Source organism: Neomonachus schauinslandi, chromosome 4 (assembly GCF_002201575.2).
Source record: "Neomonachus schauinslandi chromosome 4, ASM220157v2, whole genome shotgun sequence".
In the NCBI taxonomy this organism is placed as follows: domain Eukaryota; kingdom Metazoa; phylum Chordata; class Mammalia; order Carnivora; family Phocidae; genus Neomonachus; species Neomonachus schauinslandi.
Genome location: NC_058406.1, coordinates 5,122,788 through 5,147,942, shown reverse-complemented (window position 1 = coordinate 5,147,942; position 25,155 = coordinate 5,122,788). Strand labels below are relative to the sequence as shown.

The 25,155-nt window shown below is 58.4% G+C and overlaps 1 protein-coding gene across 1 annotated transcript in view; it reads right to left on the bottom strand.

The window, feature by feature from the left end:
* CAMTA1 (calmodulin binding transcription activator 1) overlaps nucleotides 1-25,155 on the bottom strand; it is an 841,075-nt gene that overhangs the window by 88,056 nt on the left and 727,864 nt on the right. The window contains exons 7-8 of the mRNA XM_044913866.1: nucleotides 14,613-14,766; nucleotides 53-193 (exon numbers count right to left, since the gene is read on the bottom strand). Coding sequence (XP_044769801.1) covers nucleotides 53-193; nucleotides 14,613-14,766 — 295 coding nt within the window. The remainder of the gene's footprint in view (nucleotides 1-52; nucleotides 194-14,612; nucleotides 14,767-25,155) is intronic.

Below are 25,155 nucleotides of genomic sequence, written 5' to 3'. Positions count from 1 at the left end.
CCTCTGCCCGTTTGCGCCCCGCCCCCCCCCCCCACAGGGGGGCCCTGCTCACCCAAGCTGCCAGTGCAGAGGCAGTTGTGGGTCCGAGGCTGTGGCTTGGTCTGGTGGCTGTCGAGGATCTGCTGCACCAACTGCTCCACAGAGAAGCCTGAGCTGCTGTTTCCATTGCTGCAGGTCCACTTGATGCCGTGGACTATGGGGAGAGAGAAGATGAGGGGGTCAGAGGTCACGGGGTGCAGGGGCAGGGCCCGGGGGGCTGGGACCTGGGCCCTCTCAGAACATAGCTCCCTCTCTGCTGGGAGGCTGGCTCTAGGGGGGACCTGATGTACATGGGGGGGAGGGAGGGTGGGGGAGGGGGCCAGGCTGCCCCATCAGACCCCCACTCCCATTGGGAGCTCCGTGCTCTTCCTCTGCCTCCCCTCTTCCCTTCCCTATGGCGCAGCCCGGGGAGCGGACGGCCTAGAGATTTGCTTCTGTTTTCCCAAAGTCCAAGTGCCCAAGGGTGGCTCTTCAAGGGGCCCCGGAGTGGAGGAGAAGGGAGAGGGGACTGGGAGGGAGCGGTGGCAGGCGTCTGAGGCCCCCCCCAGACTGTAGGTAGTGGAGATTCGGAGAGGAGATGGAGGCTGTGTGCCGGGGTGGATGCCCAACCCTGGAGGGGAGCTTCTGTTTCTCATTCTCACCAGACTTCTCGGCCTCGAGGGGCTGCGGGCTAGGCTGCGGGGAGACAAGGGGGAGAACTGAAGGGCCCACAGGACCTGGACAGTGGATGCCCACTGATGACCAGCCACCTGCGTGGCCAACCCCGGGACCTCTGTTGTCCCTGCTGTTGGGGTGGATCCACAGAATGGCTGAGGGTGGGCTCCCCACCTGCCTGGCAGGACAGGGGCTGAAAATCTAAAATAAACTGACTTGCCCACGGGGCCCGTGGGCTGATAGGTGTCACGCCCACTCGTTCCATGGTCCTCCAAGCCAGGCACGTGGCCCAGCCCCGCTCTCCCTGGTGGCTCTAGGGGGCCAGGTTCCAGAGGCAATGAGTCCCTAGCCCTGGGGCTGGGGGCCAGGGCCCGGGGCTCTAGGAGGGACCCAGCTTGCTGTGAAACGGGGACAGTGGGAACAGGTGGTCTGGGAAGAGAAGCAGGGCGGGGTCACGCTGGGGAGAGGCCAGTGGCTTTGTCAATGCAAGGACGCTGTCCTTTCTCCGCTGGAGGAGTTTCTCTCACAGGCCTCCAGGGAAAGAACGTCACCATGCCCCAGGCCTGCCCTCACTCTGTGAGGCTCCAGAAGGCAGCCGCACAGGGAGAGGGTCCACACAGCGGGGAGGAGCTGGGACAGATTCATATCTGGATGCGAGTCCGGGTTTCGGTCTTGCTGTGTGAATGTGGGCAAGTCACTAAACCTGTCTGAGTCTCGGTGCCCTCACCTGTGAAATGGAAACAGAATAGTCTCTGCCTCACAGGGCGGCCAGGAGGAAACCCCCTCCACCTGCCTTGTACTCTGTGTGTTCACAACAAAGGACAGCTGTTGTCCTGACGGTCACGGGTGGTGATGGGGATGAGCATGCGCAATGCTGGCCTCAGCCTGCGGCCTGCCCGACGCCGGGGGATCTGGGCTTGGGGAAGGAAGCTGCTCGCTCTGCCAGCCACCGGTGGCTCTGCCTTGGAGTCCCGTGGAGAGAGCTCCACGGCCATCGGCCATCGTTCCTGGTCAACTCCTTTATGTAGGACTTCAGTGGTTTTCAAAGAAACCGTCTCGCGTGTGGCTGGTGATGTGCTGGGAGTCCCGGCGGGCGCTGCTTCCTTCTCCTCGCATCTCCCCCAGGGGTTGGTCCGGTTTCGATGAGGCCAGTGGCCCTGCTCCCAGAGGGTCCTGGCTTCTGATGCGTCATCAGGAGGGGATGGGGGTTGATGCCCAGTGGCTCCTGTCCCCGAGCTGGCTGAGCTGCCTGGATGGGAAGTCGTGTCTGCCGTGTGATGGGCCTGTGCAGGGGGTGGTGGGGCGGTTTCCAGACCACCTTCTCCCACCTTGGGATCCCTTGGGGAGTGATCTGGCAGCCCTGCGACAACACCTGCATTCCCGCTGGCTCGGGCCCCACCTTGTCCTCGGCAGCCGAAAGGCAAGGCCCGGGCCAGGGGTTTGCAGATCTCACTACAGCTATGGAGACCTTTACTCAAATAAACCTCCTCCTGGAAACCCAATATGGAAGACGGATAACAGCAGAAGGGGCCTGGTCAAGGCAGGAGTGAAGGCCAGGGTCCACTTGGCTGAGGACCTTTTCTGGGCTCCTCATTTTGTAGAGAAGGGAGCAGAGGCTGGAGGGGGGTGCAGGGTTTGAGGACCCCCTCCCCTTGCACCGTACAGCTGCACATGCAGATGGCGTGTCCCAGCCCCTGCCCTGGGGTAGTGCCAGGCTTTCTTTTTTAAAGCTCCCCAGGAGTTCCTCACGGGCTGTCAGGATGGCGAACACACAGCTCTGTCCTAAGCCTGAATTCTGCAGGTCACTGCAAGTCTGGGAGCCCACCATTGCTGCTCCTTCCTACGGGGGACTCTGAGCGGATGCCCGTTGCAAAGCCAGACCAAGGCGTTCCCAGGAAAACCCCCACCTGGGTGTGAACTTGGCTCTCTGGAGAGAGGAGCAGTGGGCCTCGCCACAGGGCAGCCACCTCCGGCTTCTGGCCACACGGCCACTCCTTGCCCGATGATCTGGGTCTTGGGGTGGGTGGGCTGTTGAATCCCTTGAGGGGCAGATGCCTCGGCTGGGGTCCTCCGGCCTTTCTGACCAGAGCCCCCCTCTGCTGACAGCTGCCGCCCACTTCGGGCTTCCTCCCCAGCCCTGCCGCGCAGGCCCCCTGCCTGCATTCTTTCTGCCTCTTGTTCTCCTCTTTTCTGTTGTGAAGGTTATAAAATGAAAACCCAGTGAAGGGTGACAGATTGCAAGCAGAGAATTTCTGGATGCTTAATGCAAATTACCTACTGTCTTGGCACATTCAATATGCAGATTGTGTCCCTCCCCCTCGGGTGGGGGCGGGGAAAGGAACCCCCTCCTCCGAGCTGGTGAGTTGTTAGTACTGAATATCAAATACTATCAAGACGGCTTTTAACATGTCATGCTCTGCTTCCGACACGTAATGAATCAGCGGGAAAGGAGATTTCTATGGGAAAAGAGTGTTTTATGAAGGGAAGGTTAATAAACACGTGTGCTGGCCGGCTGTCCCCTCCCACCCCCCCCACCCCCCGCCCTTTGCAAAAGCAGCAAAAGGGACACTGCATTAAAAATACACTTGATTAAATGTAAAGGTCATGACTTGGGGTGTGTGTGGGGGGTGTGTGGGGGAAGCACAGGAAGAGAAAAGGTAATTCCCAGAAGAATAGCTTCCTGGTGTCTCTGGGTCATGTTTGTCCCCTCTGTTTGCTAGGTCTTGGTGGAGGGTACCGGGCTCCTAATTCCCAGGCCATAGACGGCTACCTCAAATGGGAGGAGCCCAACTTGTGCCCAATCCCAGGGAGGGGGGGGCCTCCCCACAGCAACCTAGGCACAGCCTTGGGTGGTGGTCCCAGGAAGGCCGGGCAGGGGCAAGTACCATGGGGGGAGAAGGCAGGGGTGGGTGGGCCAAGCCCGCTCCCCCACAGGCCAGTGCAGGCCACGAGTTTCCAGGAGGGCCCCACTTTCCACTGGAAACTGGGGTATGCAGGTGCTCCCGTGGCTCCCCGAGCAGTCCCCCAGCTGCCCTGTCCCCGCACCCCCCCCCCCCGGCTCTGGCTGGGCTGCCCAGAGCATGCCCTGCATGAGGACTGGCCGGCACAGCAGAGGCTGGGGTGCCTGTTGCAGGAACTCCCAGCCCACTCCAGCGCTGACCTGGCCCGTATGCAACACTTACCCTAATTACCCCCTGGGACGAGGCAGCTATAATCCCACTAATATGAATAATCAAAATGAAATCAATGACAACAGCATGTGGGCCATGCTTTGGAGAGCATCTTCTGATGAACAGTTTACCCAAGAGGTGGCCAACCACTGCGAAGAGAGTCACTGGGCTCTGGGAGAGGGGGCTGGGGACGGGGGGCGGGCCTCACCGTCTCCTGGGGCTGGGTTATGGTTGCTCGGGTCCAGCCGCATGGCGGTGGCAGGGGTGGGGTGGGGGGGAGCTTTGGCGATGCAGGCTAGGCCTGAACCCAGATGGACTTCCCTGTCACCCCCTGTGTGGACAGAATTGTGTGCCCCCAAATTCTTAGGTGTAAGCCCTAACCCCAAGGTGACTGTGTCTGGAGATAGGGCCTTTCAGGAGGTGCCAGGTTAAATGAGGTCATAAGGGTGGGGCCCTGGTCCAACAGGACTCGTGTCCTTGTAAGAAAAGGAAGAGACACGGGCGTGTGTGTGCACATGGAGATTAATTCCCATGGTCGAAATTCCCCGGTCTGTGCTATTCTGTAGTGGTGGCCCAGGCAGACTCCCGCTCCCCGTCCTCCCTCCGCCCCAGGCTTACTGGCTAGAGCCCTAGGAGCCCCAGGAGAGAGTCACCTGCCCTCTGCACCCCACACTTGGTGTGCGCATGTGTGTGTGTGTGCACATTCTAGAGGCCCTGAGATCAGGGACGTTCCAGAACCCAGCACTGTGCTGGGTTCTTTATTTGTTGACTACATTGCAAATATTATCTGTCCCCTCTGGAGCATTTACAGTGGACAGAGCATTGGGCAGTGGTTCTAAGACTGGGGTCCCAGAAGCAGTATAACTGCCTGGGATCCTGCTAGAAATGCACATCCCCATGCCTTACCCAGATCGATCGAATAAGAAATTCTGTCCATGGGGCTCAGATCTGGGTCCTAACAAGCCCTCCAGGGGATTTGATGCTGGCTCAAGTTTGAGACCCACCAGTCTAGAGATTATGTCTCTAATCCCTCAACAATCCTTTGAGGAAGAATTATCATCCCATTTCTTTACCGTGAGGACCAAGGCAGGAAAGTTACATGACTTGCCCAAGGTCACACAGCAGGTGAGTGGGGGTGGGATGGGCTGCAGGGTCTAGCTCTTCCCACTAAGCCACCTGCCTGCCAGGGCCTCCCCAGCCCGCATCCCTCCAGGGACTGAGGAAGGGCTGGAAGGTGAATTAGTAGGTGGAGGAGGGACAGCTACCCCATCAGGAGGCTGAGAGCTCCCTACACTCACAGCTGGACTCACTTCACTTACGAGGGACAGGCTGTCTGATTTCCCGGGGGGGGTGACCATGCAGGGGACCCCGGAAGCTGGGGCCGGGCCAGGTGCTGTCCCATAGCCCCCTGCCCATCCTGACCCTGGAGGGTGCTAGCTGCCTCAGAAGGGCCGGGGGGCAGCCAGGCAGGGCCACCAACCCAGGGCAGGGAGTGGGGGGCAGGACTCGCGACGGACCTGCTCTTGGAAGATTGGATGCCAGCAAGAGAGGGAGGAAGGCCTATGTGAGGAGCTCGTCCGGGTGTCCACACCTGGGCTGCCAGGGTCCCCGGAGGCCTGCTTGGCCCTGGTTCTCTCAGCAGACTGGAGTGTGTTTAGGGGAAATTTCTACAAAAGACAGGGAGCTCAAGGAAAGCCTCCTCTCAAAGAAGGTGGGATTTGTGGGGGCAGAGTTTGGGTCTGAGACAGGGCTTCCTCGCCTGGCTTTCCAGTCACTGGGGGTGGGGCGGGGAGGAAACCCACTGAGTCAGAGACCAGGGGCCCACAGGTGGCCTCCTCCTGGATGCCTGCAGAAGCCACAAATGTCCATTCCCGCCATGGCTACCCCAAACAGCAGTGGAACTTAGGACAGTTTAGGACGAATTTCTCACCTCAATGTCCCAGCTAGCCGTATGGGAAGAAGAGCTGGGGGAGGTGGGGCCAGGCTGGGGGCACACGCTGGCCTGAGGTCAGGGGTGAGCCTCTGCAGCTCTCCTCCTCACACACATGTGATCTCGGGAGGGTCTTTGATTTCTCTTGGCCTCTGTTTGCTCACCTGTAAAATGGGTGCTTCACCTGACTGCATGTTTCCCAAGGGACTTTACAGACAGCTAGTGGGGCCCACCCCCAGGATTCTGATTCGATGGTGTCCATAGGAGCTCTGAGGCAGGCCAGGGCCCAGGACCTGGAGCTAGTCACCCTTTCTGTTCTGAAACATCGTTCCTGGAACAGTTTGGAGAGGAGCTGGACAGAGTCAGAAAGGAGAGCTCCGAGAGCTCCCCCCTTGCCCCACGGCGGCTCCGGAAGGCTGGTGAGAACTAGCCGCCTGTCCCTCTTTGCTCTGCAGGGCAGAAACTTCTAGAGGTGTGACAGGGCATGCTGGCTGGAGCTTGGGTCACTGCAGTAACCACAAAGGCGGTGCCTGCTGGAACCGACATTTGGCTTTCTCTGCACGGAAGAGATTTCTCGGTGCTGTGGCAAGCAGGTGACACATGTAATGTTGGTGACAAAGATAAGCACCTCCCCTCCCCCCCACCGAACACGAGGCCTATGGGGGGGGGGGGCAGTCCCTTCCTCCTTCCCCATCAGCCTGGACTCATCCAGGACTCCTGCCCAGGTCCTCAACCCTCAGTCACAACCTATAAATAAGGTGGCCATGTGACCTGCTGTCCAGACAGGTCACCTTGGGAGACTGACGGGGGCACTGGGATCACCTGGCTGCACCACAGTATGAACTGGGCCGCTCCCGGGCAGCCCTGGACCTGTGGGCACCCTACCTGGGAAGCACGTGATGGAGGCAGGTGGGAGGGGGCCTGCCACGTGCCTCCTGCGTGAATGAGCCCTGCTGGGTCCTGCGAGTTGTTGACACTAAGGCTGTCTCCATGGCAACAAGGTCAATGGGAACCGGCAACCACTAGTTTCATCTTGACTGTGTTCTTGTTGACAGGAATAAAGGCCCTGCTTCTGATTTCTGGGTTCAGCTGGATAAAATTTTCATTAGATTTGACTTCCCAGATCCAGACACCCACATGCTATTCCGTCTCCCCATCGCACCCTCAACTCTGTTCTCCTATGGGTCCTGAGGACAACATTTCCAGAAATCTCATTTTGAGGAGGGCAGAGGCTGCGTGGGGACAGGATGGTGTGCATGCGCAGGGACGCAAGTGCGGGGTCCAGTGAGCTTGTAGTTCCTGGTTCTGGAAGTCTGGGGATGTGGGGCATCATCTTCTGGGCGGGGGGCCCACCTTGTTCCAACGGTACACATGCCATGGAGAAAGGCCGAGGGCCTGAGAACGGAACATGTCTGGCAGGTGAGAGGGGCCTGGGACCTGGGGGGCGAGGGGACCCACACAATCGGGAGCCGTATAGGGACAGGTTCCCTGCACCGGGCGCCTGGCCTCCCAGGCCAGCTCCTAGAGTCCCAGTGACATACAAAGCTGGGTGTTTCCCTGCTAAGTGGGCCCAGGATGCGACGTTGTGGAGTCGGTCATATGGAGGCTCTCAGAATCTCCTCCCAGTTTGCTAAATGGCATTGTTGCTGAGGCAGGGAATTCTTTGTGCCCTAGTAAGAGCGGGAATGTGCTGGGAGCTCTGGTTGTCTAGCGATGTCCGAAGCTCAGGTGGCCGGGAGAGAAGCTCCAACCATTGTCCCACATCCGGGGGGCCACAGGGGCTCTGGAATCTTCTTCTCCCCTGTTCAGGCTTCATGGCAGACCATCTCCCAAGGCTCCGCTCAGCGGCAGAGACGGCAGGAGGGACCCCCTGTCTGAGCAGCCCCTCCAGATCCCTGGCAGTGGGGGCAGGGGACCACGTGGGACTCTGGACAAGTTGCCATCTTGCTTCTTTCAAGCCTCTGGGCTTGTAAGGATCCTGGAATCGGATGTCTCCTCCTCGGGTCTGAAGATGGTACCTACATGCTGGGAGGCAGGCGGCACTCAGGTAGCTGCCTCTTGGCTCCTAACCGTGTGGACCAGAACCTTCGATATTCAGAGAGAAGCTGAGAATCTGGAGATTTTAATATTGTCAGCTCTGGGTGGCAGTCAGGCACGGGGTGTGGGTGGGGCTGTGGTGTCCTCCATAGCAGCCCAGGGACGCAATCCATCAGAGCTCATTGAATTAGGGGATGCTTAAGACAGAGCTGGGCATTCTGTAACAGCAGGGGGTGCGTGGCGCCCAAGCAGCCAGGAGAGACGGGAGATCAAAAGAAGCATTTCTCTTTCAGTTTTCCTACTTGGGGGCCACATCAGCCAAATACAGTTTAGCCTGAGGGAGCACATTTGCAAAGCAAACCTGGTCCTGTGAGCAGGAAAAGGAAGTCAGCCCAAACCGACTCGCCCCGATGCCCACTGCCTGCTCTCCTCTGTGCAAGGGCGGGAGGTGCCGGGAAGGCGTGCTGGCAGAAGCTGGGGACATAAGGGGACCCACTCTGTCTGCCCCCCATGCCAGGAGCTCCTAACCACAGGGACAAGCAAACCAGAGCAGGAAAATCTCCGGGCCCTTCTGTACTGTCTTCCCCTCCCCCAGTGATGCCACAGCCTGTGGACCCAGGCAGGGAGCAGGGCAGAACCTTCCGGCTCTCACGAGTTCCAGCCACTGATGAGTGCCTCTGCTCTCAGGGGCAGAGCTGCCGTCCCAGGCTCTGCGCCTGCCGTGGGGACACAGATGTGCTCCTCTTCCTGGCACACAGTGTTTCTCACGAGTTCAAGTCAATAATGTCTACAAGACCCCATTATGTGCCTGGCTCTAACGTGAAACTTTTAACCCAAGGAAACTTCTAGGGGAGCATATCTTAACCCAAAGTCTATGGGGAGATTTCACGGGGCCGATTACACACACGATTCTTGGTGCGTGTTCGAGATCAGCTCCGCCTGCAGTGCCTGTTTCCCTCCCACGTGGCTCGGAGAACCATCTGACACTCAAAGAGGCCTGCGGCCTCAGAAGGGTGCTGACCCTGATCTCCACGACAGGGCTTGCGGTGGGCTAGGAGCCTACCTTTGATCATCTGCCCAGGCCGTTTCACTGTGGACCGCAGCTCCCGGCACGGAGCCAACATCTCCACCAGGCTTTGTGGGCCTCGGAGCTCTGGGTGGGGCACCACAGCTGCTCTGGGTCCCCTGAGCCCCAGGGGTGGGCAGCCTGGCCATGCCCGCGCTCGCTCCTGACTCCTGGTCCCTGGCTCCTATCCTGGGTGTAACTTCAGAGGGGGACACTGGAAAGTGCTTCCAAGTGAACATTTCTCACCAGAAAGGAACCCTCCAACCCTCTCTTACAACAGATTCCCCTTCCTGGCTGTACCCCAGCCCCCCATCTTGGTGCCCCTGCCTGCAACTACATGGGGGCAGTGCCTTTGGGACTTGCTTTGCTAACTGCCTCTTACCACCCACAGACTCTGGCCAAGACTTGGGAGATGCCTTCCTTGTCAGGCTGGCGCTGCAGCCCCTTGGTCTTGCACAGTCGGCTGATGTCTGCTCAGGACAGACTGAGTCGGAGAGGAAAGGTAGCAGATGGGCCTCTCTCTGGGGCCCCCTTCTGCTTGTTCCAGCCCCAGCCCGAGCCCAGGGCTCCAGAATCCCAGAGCAGACCCCTGATGGCCTCTCACCACATCCCAGACCCCAGGTCCACAGGCAGGGGTGGCCCAGTGCTCCACATCCCCCCGCTGCTGCGGACCCCGGCCAGGGAGAGAGTCTGGCTCCTGCAGAGGGCTCACACCTCTGAGCCGCCCTGCGGCTAGCGGCCACCAGGTGGCGCTAATCGACCAGGAACGGGGTTCCGTGCAGGGCCGGAAAGGAAAGCCTTTGTTGATTTTACTTCTTGATATTCTATAATCACCAGGATTACAATCTAAGCAAAAAAGCAAAACAAATAAACACAGCCCCTCTTACTGGATCTTTGGTCTTTGTCTGGAAAATTATGAGAAAACAACAGATGCACTGACCATACTACTAAGCCTTGGGTACTGCAGGGGCTGGGCAGTTCAGACAGCGAGAAAGGGGTTGGGGGCTCTGGTCACTGAGGGTTCTGTTGGCTTCAAGTGGGGGTGGCTGAGGAGCTCCTGGGAGACATGGTGCCTGCTGATGAGCCCACTCCCCTCCAGCCTCTCTGCCACATCAGCTACTTCCAGCAATGTGGGGTTCCCTGCCTGGGGCTATGCAGGCTCCCCAGCCAGCCCTCCTGTTTTCCCACCCACAGGTCTCGGGACCCTGGGAAGGCAGTCCGAGCAGAGCCAAGCCCAGAGGGAGCTGGTGGAACCGCCAGATGATCTCTGGGGCCACGGAGGTCAGCAGGAAGGCCCGGCCTTGCTCAGCGATGCAGGACCACTTGGTCAGCCAGCGTGCTCCAAGGGGAGCCCCTGGGCGGGACAGCTGGGGCACGATCCCTTTCCGGGAAGGGCTGTGAACATAGCTTAAAATTCATGCCCTCATCCCTCACTCTGGATGGCATCACCTCTTCTACTGCTAGTTGGGAAGTGGCTGGCATGCCTGTCCCCTCCCAGGCTGCCAAGAAATGGGGCCAGGCAGAAAGCCACGGATGCTTAGAGGAGGGGATCCCTCCAAGGGCCCCATCTGACTTCCTGCAAGCTCAAGTAGAGCCAAGAGTGGAAGGTCCGGGGCACGGCGGTTCAGAGCCACTGTGGTTCTGGGCAGCCAAGGATCACTGAGCACGTTTCCCACCAGCAGGACTGTGGCACAGAGCTCCCTGGCATTCTTCTCCACTCAAATTGACCCGGGACGACAGAACCCCACCTGCCCGGTCCCTTGCTCACACTATGGCACTTTGCTGGTCCAAAGCTGGTGCTCTCAGACCAGCTGCACGGGAACAGACCCCAGAAGTTCCAGGATGAGACATACTGAGCTGTAGATCACATTCACTGGAATTCTATAAACTCCAACCCTCAGATCGGGCCTGAGACAATCATGCTCAGACTCTGACCTAAGACAAGTGATTCTCAGTTGAGGCCCCACAGGGACACCCCAGGCTGAACTCAGCTCCACCTGGCTCTGAATGACTCACACGTGGAACCCTATTCCCCAAAGTAAGTTAGGGTGGTAGGGCTTAGCATGAGACTATACTTCCCAGACTCCTTTGCAATCAAGGGTAACCATATGACCAAATTCTGCCCTACGACATAGGAGTGGAAATATTGTGTACAACCTCTGGGCCCTGTTCTTGAAAGGAAGAAGCTTGGCCTCCGCTTTGTCTTCCCTGCTTCCCACCGGCTGGAATGCAGTTGCACTGGCAGGAGCTAGAGCAGCCATTTTGGATCACAAAAAAGAGAGCAGTGTCCTAGGGATGGTAGAGCAATCAGCCCAAGGAGCCCAGGTGGCTGATCCCTGACACTCTGGGGCTGCCATGTCAACCTTGAACTACTTTGTGAGCATGAAATATCCTTCTCTTTTATTAAAGCCACGGTTCTTTTGGTCTTTGTCACAGCAGCACCCATATTCTAACTGCCACGGAAGGGATTGCAAAAGATAGGAAGCATCTTTGGAAACACATCGGGAATTCCAACCAGATATCTTAATTTTTTTTTAAATTCTGTAAGAGGCCTCCCTCAGATGGCAGATTGAAGGGAAGCCCCCGTGAGACCAAACGGCACAATTGCGAGCATCAAGGTAGGGTTCTCAGAATCCATTTGGCTTAGAAGCCAGCATTTGTGAGATTCCCCAGGCTCAAGAACAAGGAGTACCCCGTCTTGCAACAGGTGAGGCAAGGGCTGCGGATCCGAGTTTCCCTTCACCACCGATAAACACAACATTTTGATTAAACCACTGACAACTCTGCTGTAGGGCAGAGAAATTTGGAAACATCAGGAAATCAAACTGTGAAGTCTTTGAAGGAATGTGATTTATGTGAAAATGTGATGAAGCTAATGTGTTTGGCTCCAGCGTTGGGTGGCATGCCTGATTTTGGAACCAGATCTGATGGCTTCTTGGCCCCCTGTGCACCTCTGCTTTCTGGAGCCCGGTTAGCTGGTGCCCTGTGTGTGTTCCAAGACTCATCGCCTATAGCGCTTCCACTGGAGCCTGACTTCCAGGCTGCACGTCTCTAACCAGAGCCATGCACACACGTGCACACTCGCTCCCCGCCCCCAGACACACCAGCGCGCCAAGCGTTATTAGATTTGGGGGAGTTTGTTGTAGATTTACATAATTTTCTTGATGCACTGCAGACTTCTGAGCAGGCATTCACCGTTTCCTCCAGTTAAGCATCAGAGGCTGACTCAGGTCTGGATGGCACCCCCTAGGGTTCATGGAGCTTAATCCGCTTGCCCCTAGGGAGGTGGCATTCCTGTCTGACATGAGGAGGCTCCTGCATGGGGGGGGGGGGTATTGTGGGGAGGTAGAGGCAAGGAGAGAAAAAGGGAGCAGATAGAATACAAGAATGAGGACAGTGGCCATGGGTGGCTTCCAGGAGAAGGGCCCTCTGTGTGCGCTTAAGCGGTATTTGGGAGGACCCAGGCCCGAGGCTCTGACCATGGAGGCCACCGTGAAAAGCATCTTTGCCTTTGGGCTAACCTCTGGCTAACACGGTCGCCAGAACTTCCTTGGAAATGGGGTGAAATCGTGGCCCCAGCGCATTGGACCTGGGTCTGCAGAGGCCTCCAGAGGATCTGGCTGGGTCCTATGGATCTTGGTGCAAAGACTCTGGATTCTTTCTTTCACCTTATAGAAGGGGACTGGGGTGCAGAGCGTGAGCGACTGGCCTGAGGTCACACAGTGAAGCAGTCACAGACCCAGGATGTGCCCACCTCCTGTTTTCCCTGGCTCGGGCTGCCCTGCCCTGCCCAGGTGGTGTTGGCACCCACCGTTACCAGAGCGATTGCTCAGGCCCCGCCAAGGCTCTGCCAAGGAGGACGCGTGAACAGACGCTGGGGGAGGAAACCCAACGTCAAGTAATTTAGACCCCACCTCGGTACTCAACTGGAAGGGGTGGGCAGGCCAGTCTGAGACCAGGAACCGTGGTGCCATTGTCCTGGCTCCCCAGACCCCTAAGCTGGCGTTGGAGGGGACCACCGAGCAGCCCTGGCTCCCAGGGCCTGGACACTGCTGTCCATTGCTCAGGCCCCCGTGGGGAGTGGACCAAAGCTGGGCCCAGACACTTTCCACTCAACCATCCCACCAATGTGCATGTGCCCAGAACTGTACAGGGCTCTAAGGAATGGCGGAGAACAGGAAAGATTCCTGGGGATTGGCTGCAATGTCCTCCAAGTTTCTGGGTGCTCTGCAGAGTACTGAAGAGGCTAGAGGGGCCCCACTGGTGAAACATGGTCAGCTAACTTTGGTCTGATGTCGCCCTGCAGGTCCTGGGAAGCTGGGCGTGCTTGGGGGGGTGGGGCAGCGGGAAGCCCATAGTGGGGCAGGGCCTGCAGAAGAGCTGATGTGTCTGCTAAGGGCAGAGGGATGAGGTGGGGTAAGCAGATGAGGACAGGGGAGAATGATCCACCCTGGGGACAACGGGGGGTTTAAATAAGATGGGTGTGTCACACCTGCAGTTAAGAAGGATTCCACGGGACACAGCCTGAGCCTGAAAGGCCCCCGGGCCTCCTGGTTCTAGATTCCTGGCAGCAGGAGCAGCGAGGCCAAGATCACTGGACCTCCCCACCAGGACCTGGCTCAGGAGGGTGGCTCAGTCTCGGGGCCCAGCCCCGGGGCGGCTGGGCCATTGGCCTATTGGGGGTCTCCCTTCCCACCCAGACCCCTCTTTCCTTCCCGTCCCTAAACCCCCAACCTTGGAAATGGGGGGTAATCCCCCAATCTGAGCACTAAGGGACTCTCAGGATGAGCTGGTCACTGTGGGTGCCAACAGGCCTCAGCTTGGATACTCCCAGTGACAGGACACTTATGGTCCCCCAAGAAAGGACATTTCAGCTGCTCTCTGTATATGGTGTCCATCAGCTTCTTCCCTACAGCCCCGCTTCCAGGGATGGCACTGGCTCTGAGGGACCTGACGACCCCTTTTCTGAGGTTCTGTTTGGTGACATGTCTTTGCACTGAGCCTCAGAGATCGATGTTCTGGAACCCTGGCCTCTGCGCACTGGATGGGTCTTCTCGGGTCTGGCAGACCCGCGTCTGTTCTTTCGGAGTCAGGCAGCAGGAGAGACCACCGAGAGCCCCCAGCGGCTGCCCGTGGAAGCGAGGCACCAGCCATGCCCAGCTCTCCAGACTCACTCGGCGTCCTGCATTCAGTGATCTGCACCTGACAGATGCTTCAGAGAACATCACTTTGCCGGCAAAATGAAATCCAGCTAATTCTGGTCATCTGCATGCCACCCAGTCTGGGAGCCAGAGCCGGAGCCAGCCCTCCGTCCAGGAGCAGATGGGCTGGGGGCTGGAGGTGGGCCAGCTCTGGCCAGCCCCTCCTCTGTCTCCAGGCCTCACTGTCCCCGGACCTCGGCTGCTCTCCCGTCTGCGGCCCACACGACGGCAGCGCCAGGCTGTTTCGGCTCCGCTCCTCACTGACATGGCCTGGTGCCTCTGATCCTCACTGCTGTCATCTGCAACATGGGCCCGCAGTTCCTGATGTCCTGTGCTCTGGCTACCGTGTAGGGGGCTCAGAGGATCAAGTGAGAGTAGGGTGGGGGTGACCCTTAGAACAGCTACGGTCACTGTCATCCAAGCTGGATGGCCACAGATGACCTCTGACCCGCCCGCACGGTGCTGGCCTGGCCTCCAGCATGGGACCCTGGGCCAGGTGGGCCAGGGCTACTCACACATGGGTTTCAGCTGCCCGATGAGCTCCTCTTTCGTCCATTTTGCCCACTCCTTCTTGTCGGTGTTGATGGAGCAGAGGATGGGGCCGCATGGCTTACCGCAGTCCTCGATGGCCGGGACGTTCAGATAGTGCACCAGGACGATGTCGGGGTTCTGCGGGGAGAGTACAGAGACTGGCAGCATGAGGGAGGCACGGAGCCCATCCAAGGGGACCCCCCCAGCAGGTGCAGACAGGCTGAGCGTCGCTACACCAGGCTTTCTCAACCCTGGCACTGCTGACATCTGGAACCAGATCATTCTCTGGTGTGGGGCTGCTCTGAGCACCGGCTTCTGCCCACGGGATGCTAGTAAACGCTGCCCCTTTCCCAGCTGTGACAACTAGAAGTGTCTCCAGCCATTACCCATTGTCCCCTGAGGGACAAAGTTCACCCCCAACTGAGAACCACATGGGCTGATTTGTGTGTAACTAAGGACCACACATGAGGCCCGACATATCGCTAGTCCGACATCTGGGACTTTATGCCAACAGCTGCCCAGGAGCTCTGGCCCCTGCTCTGTGCAGTTCCTCATCACAGCTCGCGGGGCGTCCCCCACACAGGCATCATCACCCCCTGCCTCCCTGGGGGAAATGGAGTTCCCGGAGTGTAAGGCACCCCACTTCTAAGGGCCGGATGCCCCTCTGCCCTTCAGCCCATGGGCTTCTCCTGGGACAAACAGCCCCATTAGCGTGTCACTTCTGAGCAACACCCAGGACGCAGCTGTGGCTCAGAGCCTCTGGACGCTCGTCCTGGGAAGCCTTTAGAACAGAAAGAACTCTCTGTGTGAAGACTTCATTTTGTCCCCAGATGGTTCTATGGAAATGGGTCAGCCGCTTCCCATGAGAATCAATTCAAAACGCCCTCCGAGCCTTTCTGCCCAGCCACCAGCGCTGGCAGCGACCTACCGAGGGGATCTGGTGGGACAGCAGCTTCCCTGCAAAGACCCTTGGCCTTCCACGGCTTTCTGTGGCCCTCCAGAACGCAAGGCCATTTACTTGGCCACATCAGGCCTGACAAGTTTGTTAAAAAAAAAAAAAAAGAAGAACAAAAAAACCCCAACACCCCATTCGTAACACTTTAGAGTGCATCTGGGTAAATCCAGAAACACCTTCCACCCCAATCAGAAAGCATTGCTTAAACCATAAGGAAACCTTGGCAATATGTTAACATGCCCCAGGGAGCTGGGGATACAGCCCGTTAGAAGGTTCCACCCCAGGCTTTTCCCCAGACCTGTGTTCTCTGCTTTTTCTTAGTGATACCCCCGGCAAGCCCTGGGAGGGCGCGAGGACCGCCGGCTCGGAGGAGGCTGGGCCTACAGTTGCCTTTTGGGATACGGTCAGAGCAAGAGCAATAAATGACTATGTGAATCAATCAATGCGTTCATAAATAAAGACCCAACACTACACCATGACCAGTTCAAGAAAGTAGACTGGCATAATTTAAAAAGATTTCCGGGCGCCTGGGTGGCTCAGTTGGTTAGGCGACTGCCTTCAGCTCAGGTCATGACCCTGGAGTCCCGGGATCGAGTCCCGCATCGGGCTCCCTGCTCGGCGGGGAGTCTGCTTCTCCCTCTGACCCTCCTCCCTCTCGTGCTCTCTGTCTCATTCTCTCTGTCTCAAATAAATAAATAAAATCTTAAAAAAATAAATAAATAAAAAGATTTTCAATAAGGGTTGAAACACAGTTTTTTTTTTTCTTGCCAACGCTCAGTTAACCAGGAAATTAAATCAACACGAACAGGAGCCTTCTCGTTAATGGCAGCTTTTCTGGATTGCGGTAATCATGCTCCTTAATAATACTGATAATCCCTGACATCCGCACGGTACTTTATTCTTCTCAGAGCACTTTCCAGCCATTATTGTATGTGGTGCCCGGGCTAGCCAGGGAGGCGGGCTGGGCCGGGCAGAGCGCCCTCTGTCTATAACCAGCGGACTGTGGTAAAGCTGTATGGCGGGGGACGGAGCCTGGGCTGGAAGCCAGGGTTCGGACTCCAAATTCAGGGCCTGCCAAGACATCTGGTGCCCTCTTTCTGCTTGGCCTAAGTGCTTTCCCACCTCACATTTCACTTTATCTTTGCAATATGCCCAAGAGGTAGGTGGGTTGGGTAGATATGTTATGCTCATCGCACGGATGGGGAAGCCAAGGAGAAATGGGTTGATACACCCAAGTCCCTGCTCTGAGTTCTTCCTACAGACACACTGGCCTCCCCAGGGTTGTGTCTGGGCCGGGGGCTCCTTCCTGAGCCTGTGCCTGGCCAGGTGGCAGCACCAGCCACTGAGCAAGACAATAGAGGAAGGATCAAAGGGCTGCAGGCTCCCCAGGCCCTCCCCCGGGGGCTTCCTCTGATCCCAGCCCCAAGCAGGAGCCCGGCCCTGCGGGAAGGAGCCAGGATGTCAGCCGCCTGGGAGATGAAAGGGCTGCAGCTTCCTGCCCCACCAAGCTCAGCCTGGGTGCTTGGGGAGGCTGTGGGGGGTCAAGGCGGTGGGAGGGCAGGCAGGAGCTTGGGGAGCACAGGGCCATGTTCACCGTGCACCCAAAGTTTCAGGAAGCTCTGTCCCTTCTTCAGGGCCTAGCTGCATTTCTGTATAACCAGCTTCCATCTAGTCTCTGAGGACAGGCACAAGGATCGCCCCCTCCTCCAGGAAGTCTTCCCTGATACCCTGCCCTCCGTACATCCACCATAGCAGGATGGAGGTTTGTGTCTTCACAGTCTGTGGGCCTCCGCCTCCTTGACCTCCTCCACCACAGGGACAGTGCCTGGCAATGATCGGTGCTCATTTCGTGTTTGTAGAATTGAATTGGGCTGTCTCAGGACTCCCCATCCTTAGGCTTCCCAGGCCTGTGTTCTGCCGACATGTGGCTTTAGGTTTCGGGGTCTACGGAGGCCAGAGCGGTCTTTCCGACTCCTAGGAGGCTAAGAGGCAAGGCTGGTCCTTACCCTTGTCTGTCTCTAAGGCCTCTTTGAGAATTGGATGAGGGCTGTGGATATTCCAGGTCTAGCTTCAGAAACTACCCAAGGCACATCAACACTGCATTTCAGGGGTTCACAGAGCCAGTGGCCTGTGCGCCCCACATCTGTAACTACTTTTTTAGGGATTCTAGATCTACCACTGTTCCTGTTGAATTGGGGAATATGCCCAACATGGAAGCTTTGCTCTGGGCCTGGGCTGCTCGGTGGCCTTGATACGCTTGGGGGGAAGGTGCCAGCCCCAGAAGGTTCAAGGAGTCTGGGCTTGGGGTTAGGGGCTGCAGGAGCAGACAGCATCATGGTCTGTGTCTTCAGCACAGATTTCATCCTAGGGCCTGGGGATCCTGCGTCTGAAACGCCCGAGCTGAATTTTAAGTGATGACTTCCTGGCTGGGGCTGGTTTTGAGACACAGAGTGATTGAAGTATTTTTGGAAATTTGGGGCACACATCGCTTCTTGGCAACACGATGATTTTATTCATTAGTTGTGTATTTTATTGGGTGTTTTTGGCGGAAAAATATAATAGCCAGAGAGTCCCAATGCATCAGCTTCATGGAGCATTCATAAGGATGTCGGGTCCTGGCTGAGGGCTACTCAGGGGCTGGAGAGGTGCTTGCCTGTGCCCAGCTCCGGGGGCGACCCGGCCCAGGACGCACCCCAGCAGACCTGCCAGGACTCTGGATTCTGGATGGTTGTGCAGCCAGCTTTCCTTTGTCTTCCCCAGGCCGCTTGCGTGTTTCCCTGGGGTTTACCACCCAGGTCCAGTCTTACAGGTCGGGGGGCATACGACATCCTGTCCAGAGGCTCCTCCCTGGGCGACGGGACTCCTGTGAACACACTAGAGGCCGACCCCCCACAAAGAGAGCATGAGCCTTGAAGATGAGCCCCCTGAATGTCCAGGAGGCCCGGTCTGGTACCAAAGGCCTCGAGGAGGGAGCCCTGTGGGGATGGGCTGTGGCTGAGAATAAGTAAGAGTCTCAGAGATGTTCCAGAACATTTTGGAAAGTGCAACGGACTAGGTGATCCATCCTTCCTTTTGATGCCTTGAGCTCCTCATGTGCAGGTGGAAACAGCCCCCACAGGGCCCCTGAGAGGTGTGAAGTCCCCTCTGGACAGGAAGAAGTACCGCTCTTCTAACTCCCACGCGCCACCAGACCAGACCCCAAACCAAACCAAACTCTGACATTTTTCTGACAGAATGACCAGAGCGAAGCTAGCAGGCAGTTTATCCACTTAAAACACACTCCCTCTCTGCGGCAGCCCCTCTGTCCTGATTTTCCTCTGAGCGCATGGAGACTCCCCTTCCTCTACGCCTCCCAGCGGGGTCCTTGTCCTTCTCCTTTCTCAGTGACCTCATGCGGCTTCGCGGCCTTAACAACCACAGTGTGGTGCGGATTCCAGCTTTCCCTCTCCAGCCCCACCTCTCTGCTCGGCTCAGGCTCATCTGTCCGACTGCCCGTTGACAGCCCTCGTTAGGGCTTCCAAAGTACGCCCGGCTCGCGGGGCCCAGCCCGATGTCCCCAAGGCCCGCCCGGCCCACCCGGGCCCTGCCCTCCCCCAGCTGTACACGTCATTCTTTCTTCTCGCTCCCTCCCCCTCCACAGCCAGTCCGAACAATTGTGTCATTCCTCCCACCCACTCTGTCCCTCTGCCCCCTGGGCCCTCACCTCTGCCTCAAGGACCGTCCCTGGCCTCCTCATTTCCACTCTGGCCTCCCTCCCCACCCATTATCTCAGGCCAGCAGCCATGATCGCGTGAATTGGGCCAGCCTCCCTGGCCCTTCAAAGGGAGCTCACGTTCCTGACATGGTTATGGGACGACCCCTGTTTCTCCCCGGGTCTCACACTCCCCTACTGCTTGGCCTGTCTTCCCAGCCCGTGTATGAGCCCCGCTGGCTAGGCTCCTGCGGTGGCTGGCTCCCCAAGCCCAGGGCCAGCACCTGCCGAGTGCCGAGGGTGCAGGACAGCTGAGCGGCCCTTGGGGCATGGGCCAATGAGCCTGCCAGGCAGCCGACCTCACTGGGGGAGGCAGGCTGGGGACAGCTGTCTCTTCCCTGGTGACTCAGCATTGGGCACCCAGGAGACCCCCAGTGTGTCTTCCTGAGGGACATACAGACTCAGGAGGAGGAGGAGAAGGAGGAGGTGTCTGTCCTCTTGGAAGTGGGGTGGCAGCACCTGAGGGGGCCCAGGAGCCCTTGGCCCCTTGGTGGGAGGCTAAGCTGGCCCCTTGACCCAGTGCCACCCCAGGTTTTATCTGAAAATGTGAGGTTTGGATTTGCTGGTCGACCTAGTTCTGGACCGCCAGGACTCTGCGGGGCAGAGACACGTATGGAGGCTGAAGGTGGTGGAAGCGTGTGTCCTGGGGGCCAGAGTTAGTTGGTCTCCTATGATACCTTTTCCAAATGGCATATTTCACCTGACCCTCGGGGACAAAGGGAAGTCTAGGGAGAACAAGTCAAGGACCTTTACGTCCAAAAGCACAGGAGGGGTTAGGAAAGCTCCAGAAAGGGGATGCTTTGCCAAAGTCACCCAGGCTCCTTTACGGCAGGATTTGTCAGCCTTTACGACACCCTGCTTAGGAGGATAGCCTCATTCGTTTGTAGTAAACAGGCTTTCCAAGCTTATTTGAATGTCAGCCTGAGTCCCTCTTGGGACCCTAGTGTTCTCTGGAACACAGTTTGGGAACCATTGATAGAGTTCAAAGCCAAAGGAAATGACTGTCAGCAGCTGCTGGAAGACAGCCTCCCACCCCCAGTTCCTTGAGTCTCTGGGGCGTTGAGGTTTCAGATGCCCAAGAAGTGCCCCCTTTCCCGCGGCCACCATCCCTGGCCCGGCCCAAGGCTCATGTGACATTTGAGCTGCTTTCATCTGACCACCGAGTTTCTTTTTTTTTTTTTTTTTAAAGATTTTATTTATTTATTTGAGAGAGAGAGAATGAGAGAGCACATGAGAGGGGGGAGGGTCAGAGGGAGAAGCAGACTCCCTGCCGAGCAGGGAGCCCGATGCGGGACTCGATCCAGGGACTCCAGGATCATGACCTGAGCCGAAGGCAGTCGCTTAACCAACTGAGCCACCCAGGCGCCCCTGACCACCGAGTTTCTGAGGAATCCCTGCCCTGATTTGGTGCCCTGTCCACATGGCTCTCCCCTTCCTGGTTGCCACGGCCAAAGTTCCTCCCCTTACCCGGGGTGGGACTTCCTTTCGGGAAGACTGGAGCAGAAGGGGGGTGAGGTGGGGGACTGTGTGTCCCCTTCAGTCATGGGCTCGTCCCTCCTGACCTGGGTGCCCTGGGCCACTGGGGTCCTCTGGGGAGAGGCAGGTGGGAGATGCTGGCCCAGCCGTGGGGAAAAAGCATGGCTTCCCATTTAATCTTCTTAATGACTGGTGATGAAATTTGAGAGAGGGAGACCGCTTTGGTCAAGAAAGAATCCCTGCTCCCCCTGGGCCGGTGGCCACCACCGTGTGGGCGCTCAGTGGCTGGGGCGGGCGGCAGCCAGGGCGCCAGGAGCAGCACTTGTGATCCAGATTAATCTGCAGTGGCCCTTGGGGGTAACTAGGGTTTTCTGGACCCTCATGCCCGGGGTGAGTGGGTGCAGCAAGCAGCCTGGGAGAGCGGCAGGTGGAGGTGGGCCGTGTATCTCCGATGGCGCCCACAGGCTTCCCTAGCAGAGACCCCGCCCGGGAGAACCGGACTTACCCTGCATGGAGGACTGGACCTCAGGCCAGGGCTGGAGGCAAGAGGGAGAGGCAGAGGAGGGGAGGAGGAAGGAAAGAGGAAAACAGACCAGGAGGCACAGCAGACGAGCCCAAGCTGGTGGCAGCCACGGTGAGTGGCACAGAGCCTGGGACGGGGTACTAAACCTTCTCCCAGTCCCCAGAGACCTCCGACTTCCAACCTGCAGCCAGAGCCCCACAGCTCCTATGCCTCCCGGCTCCGAGAGGTCCAGGGTAGGGCCCAGGGGCGGGTGTTCCAGCGTGCTCAAGCACTTGACCCTCCTGAGCCTCCATGTCTGCCCTTTAGCATGGGGGAGGACTGTGACTGGCTTTGACCTGGTTGGGAGAGAGGCAAGGCCATAAGGAGCTCAGGGTGGGCCTGACCCACGGCCAGTACTCACAAGCAAGGCCACCGACACTGCTGATTTGAATGGGGGTTCAGTAATCTGCTATGGGTTCAAGAGGAGGGGGACATTCCAGTGTGCAGGGGGGAGCTGAGCCCGCACCTGCTGCATGCAGAGCCCAGCCCCAGGTGTGTAACAGGCTCTGGAATGGACTGAAGGTGCAGCAGTGAGCTCTCCACCAGAGGCCCCACTCGGGGCCCTGACTTGCCCAGAGGCAGAGCCTCGGGGGGGGGGGGCATGTCACGTCCTCCTCTTGGCCACCGCTGGATTTGTCCACTGCTGGACGCCAGGGGCTCCCCCCAGCCCCGGCCCGGGCTCCTCCCCCTCCATGGGAAGGAGGAGGCCCCAGAGCCAGCACCCCCTTCTGTGGAGGAAGCAGGACAGCAGTGCAAGAAGTGGTTAAAAATGCAAAAAGCTGTTGGTTTTGATAAAGAAAAATGCAGCTGCAACATCTGTTTGACTCTTGTTTGCAGCTTCATCAATGCTAAGTGGTCGATAAATCAGAGTGGCATGGCGTTCCGTTTCTTCTGTGGCTCAGTCATTAATCTCGTGCCAGTTCTCATGAAAAATGAAGGAGAGAGGCTGTGTGATAGTGAAAATGTATACATTACCCAGAAAGTCATAATAGCATGTAATATTGCCACACACCTCCCCACTTGCCGCTGGGGTGCAGCGGGGGGGGGGGGGGCCTGGCGCACGGCCGGCCCGGGGAGGGGGACAGAGAGTAACTCAGCTCAAGCCTATTCTATTATTGCCTCTGTCATGGAGGCCCCATTTATGCAGATCCCGAAAGCCCCACAAGCCTGATCCTAAGAGGCAGAGCCTTCCCCGTACCTGGGTGCTTCATAAATGGGGTAGATGCCCATAAAACAGGAGTGCAAAGCCGGCAGAAAGAAGGGCAGAATTTATTAGGGAATGAATAAATGATGATACCAGGCGGCTCAGGGCTGTGGGTATCACCACGCTGCAAGGCAGAGAAAAATCCTCTTGCCTGCGCTCCAGCTGCCCGGGGCAGCCTGGCCTCTCTCCTCTGCTCTGGATAAAGCCATGGCCCCATCGGAAGCGAGACCAGTCATGGGGCCCTGGGCAGGCTCCAGTTCTCCCCCTCGGTTCCCCACTGAGGGGAAGGCAGGCTGAGGGTCCTGCCGGCTGGAGGACACGCAGGAACTGTGCTCCCGGGGGAGGGCCAGGGCGGGCGGGCCGGCTGCCTAGGTCTCCTGCAGGCTGCTACCCCCCTTCCAGTTCTCTCTTCTCCGCTGCCACATTTTACATCCTCGCTGCTCCTCGGGAGGCAGGGGTGGGGGTGGGGGTGGGGAACATGCCTGTACCCCCAGCACACACCTCCCAGTGGGCACCTCTATTTGCAAAGATCGCTTTCTGAGCGTCAGCTGCATGCAGGACCCCGCCTTCAAGCCCCACTGGCGACCCCTCACTTAGTCCCTTCAACAGCCCACGGATGCCGGATGCCGGATGCTGGTGCTACTGTTACGCCTTCCAGGGATGAAGGCGGAACAGCACTCTCAGTGTTCAGGATGCTGTAACTCAACCCAGCGCCGAGTCCCACGCCTCCCCTCCGCCTGGTCCCTGGGGCTCCAAGGGGACTGGCCAGAGCCGGGGCGGGGGGATGGGCGGCTGTCGGTCCAGCCTCAGTGCCCCGGGCAGCAGCTGCCCAGGTGGCGTCTGCCCCAGAGCACAGACAAGTCGAGGGAGCCTGGGCGGGTCATGCAGGGCGCTGGGAGCTGAGGGGAACAGGGCTGGGGCTGGAGGTCCTGGCTTCTCTGGGCAGGGCCGAGGCAGCAGATCCCCGGTCTCCACATCAAGAGCCTCCACAGGACACCCCCCGTGTTCAGGCAGGGGTGTGAGATGGGGCAGGGGGACAGCCGGGAGCGGAGCACTTGGCGACTGGGGGCAGACCCACGTCCCCAAAGTTGGCTAAAGGCCCCCAAACAGAGAAAGGCAGGAGAGAAGGAACAGAAAGAGCGGCTCTGGAGGTGAATAGGTGAATAGGTGAAGCCAGTGGGCGGCGCAGTCCCCTGGAGCCAGACCTCACCTCTGCCCCGGTAGCTGGGGACACAGACGGCCTCCCTGCTCCCCAGCTTGGGCCCCGAGGGTGGGGGGGGGACTTGGGGTGATGCCCAGCGGGGAGGGCCCACAGGGGGCCTCCTCTCCTGCTCCACGTGGGGGCAGAGGCCGGCTGCTCTGGGGGAGCCCCCGCGCCCCTTCTGCCGGGCTGCCGTCCTTAAGCCGCACGCACCACGGGGAGTATGGGGCCGCAGTCCTTCCCCACTTGGAGGGAGGCTGGGAGGCTTAATTAGTTAATGTGGGTAAAGTGGTCTGAAGATGAAAACCCTGGGTAATTGCCGAGTGCCGCCGCTGCTGTTGTTATTACGCGATTACCAGAGTTTTCCAGTCTCGGGAATAGACTTAAACAATTTCCACCTGGCGCGGAGTTCCGGGAGCCGTGCTGGCTGAGCTGCTGGCCCGCGCTGCCCGCTCCAGCCCGCAGGTGATGCGGGAACCCGCGCCTAGCACGGCCCCGGCCACCTCCGGGACACCGGGAGGTGCTGGCGGGAAGCGGGGTCACCCCCCCACCCCCCATGCCCGCGCACGTAAGGACGCGTGGGCTTCGAGAGGTGCCAGGTAGGCCACCTGTCCCAACCTTCTGGAAGCCTCTGAGGAGGTTTGACTCAAAGGCCCCCTAGAAGGTCAAGCCGTCCTACACGACCACCGTGGTGGAGAACGCTTCATCAGGCCGCCAGACCTGCTGCCGAGCGCACCTGGGCGGGGTGGGGGGCGTGTGGGCAGCTTTCCCGACGCACACTCGGAAGCCTTGAGGTTCACGGTGGCGCGGGGCCAAGCCTGGCCTTATTTAAAGTCGTTACAAATGACCTAAGGGAAGGAATGCCCAATAAAATCTCATTTGCAGATGACACTAAACTTTTATGGGTGACGAAGTGCCCATAAAGTGCCCAAAGTTTGAGATGGGTCCTGGGAGGCTCTGGCGGGGTTTAATTAGTGGGTGCAGAGCGACAGACGGAGCCCATTGTGGGCGGCGCGCAAGGCAGTGCGCTGGGGAAGAGTAAAACAAATTGGCTGTGGAAGCGGGAGGGCCCGGTGCCCTCGGCAAACCCAGGGAGACCGCTGGGATTCAAGGATGCCAGTGTCCAAAGTCGTTGCTGGGACCAAAGGACAAAGCCTGGTGAGCTGGGTGCAACCCGGGAGCTAGAGTCAGAGTAGCAAAGGCTTATTACAAACCGTCATCTGGACTTGTGAGTGCAGGGGGGCGGGGGGGCTACTGATGGAGGAAGGGCAGTGGCCACGGGGACACCAAGATAAGGATTTTTCTGACCAGAAAGACAAAAGCCAAGAGGAAATGCAATTTACGTGTTTCAGGTCAGAAAGGGGAGAAGGTGAATGTG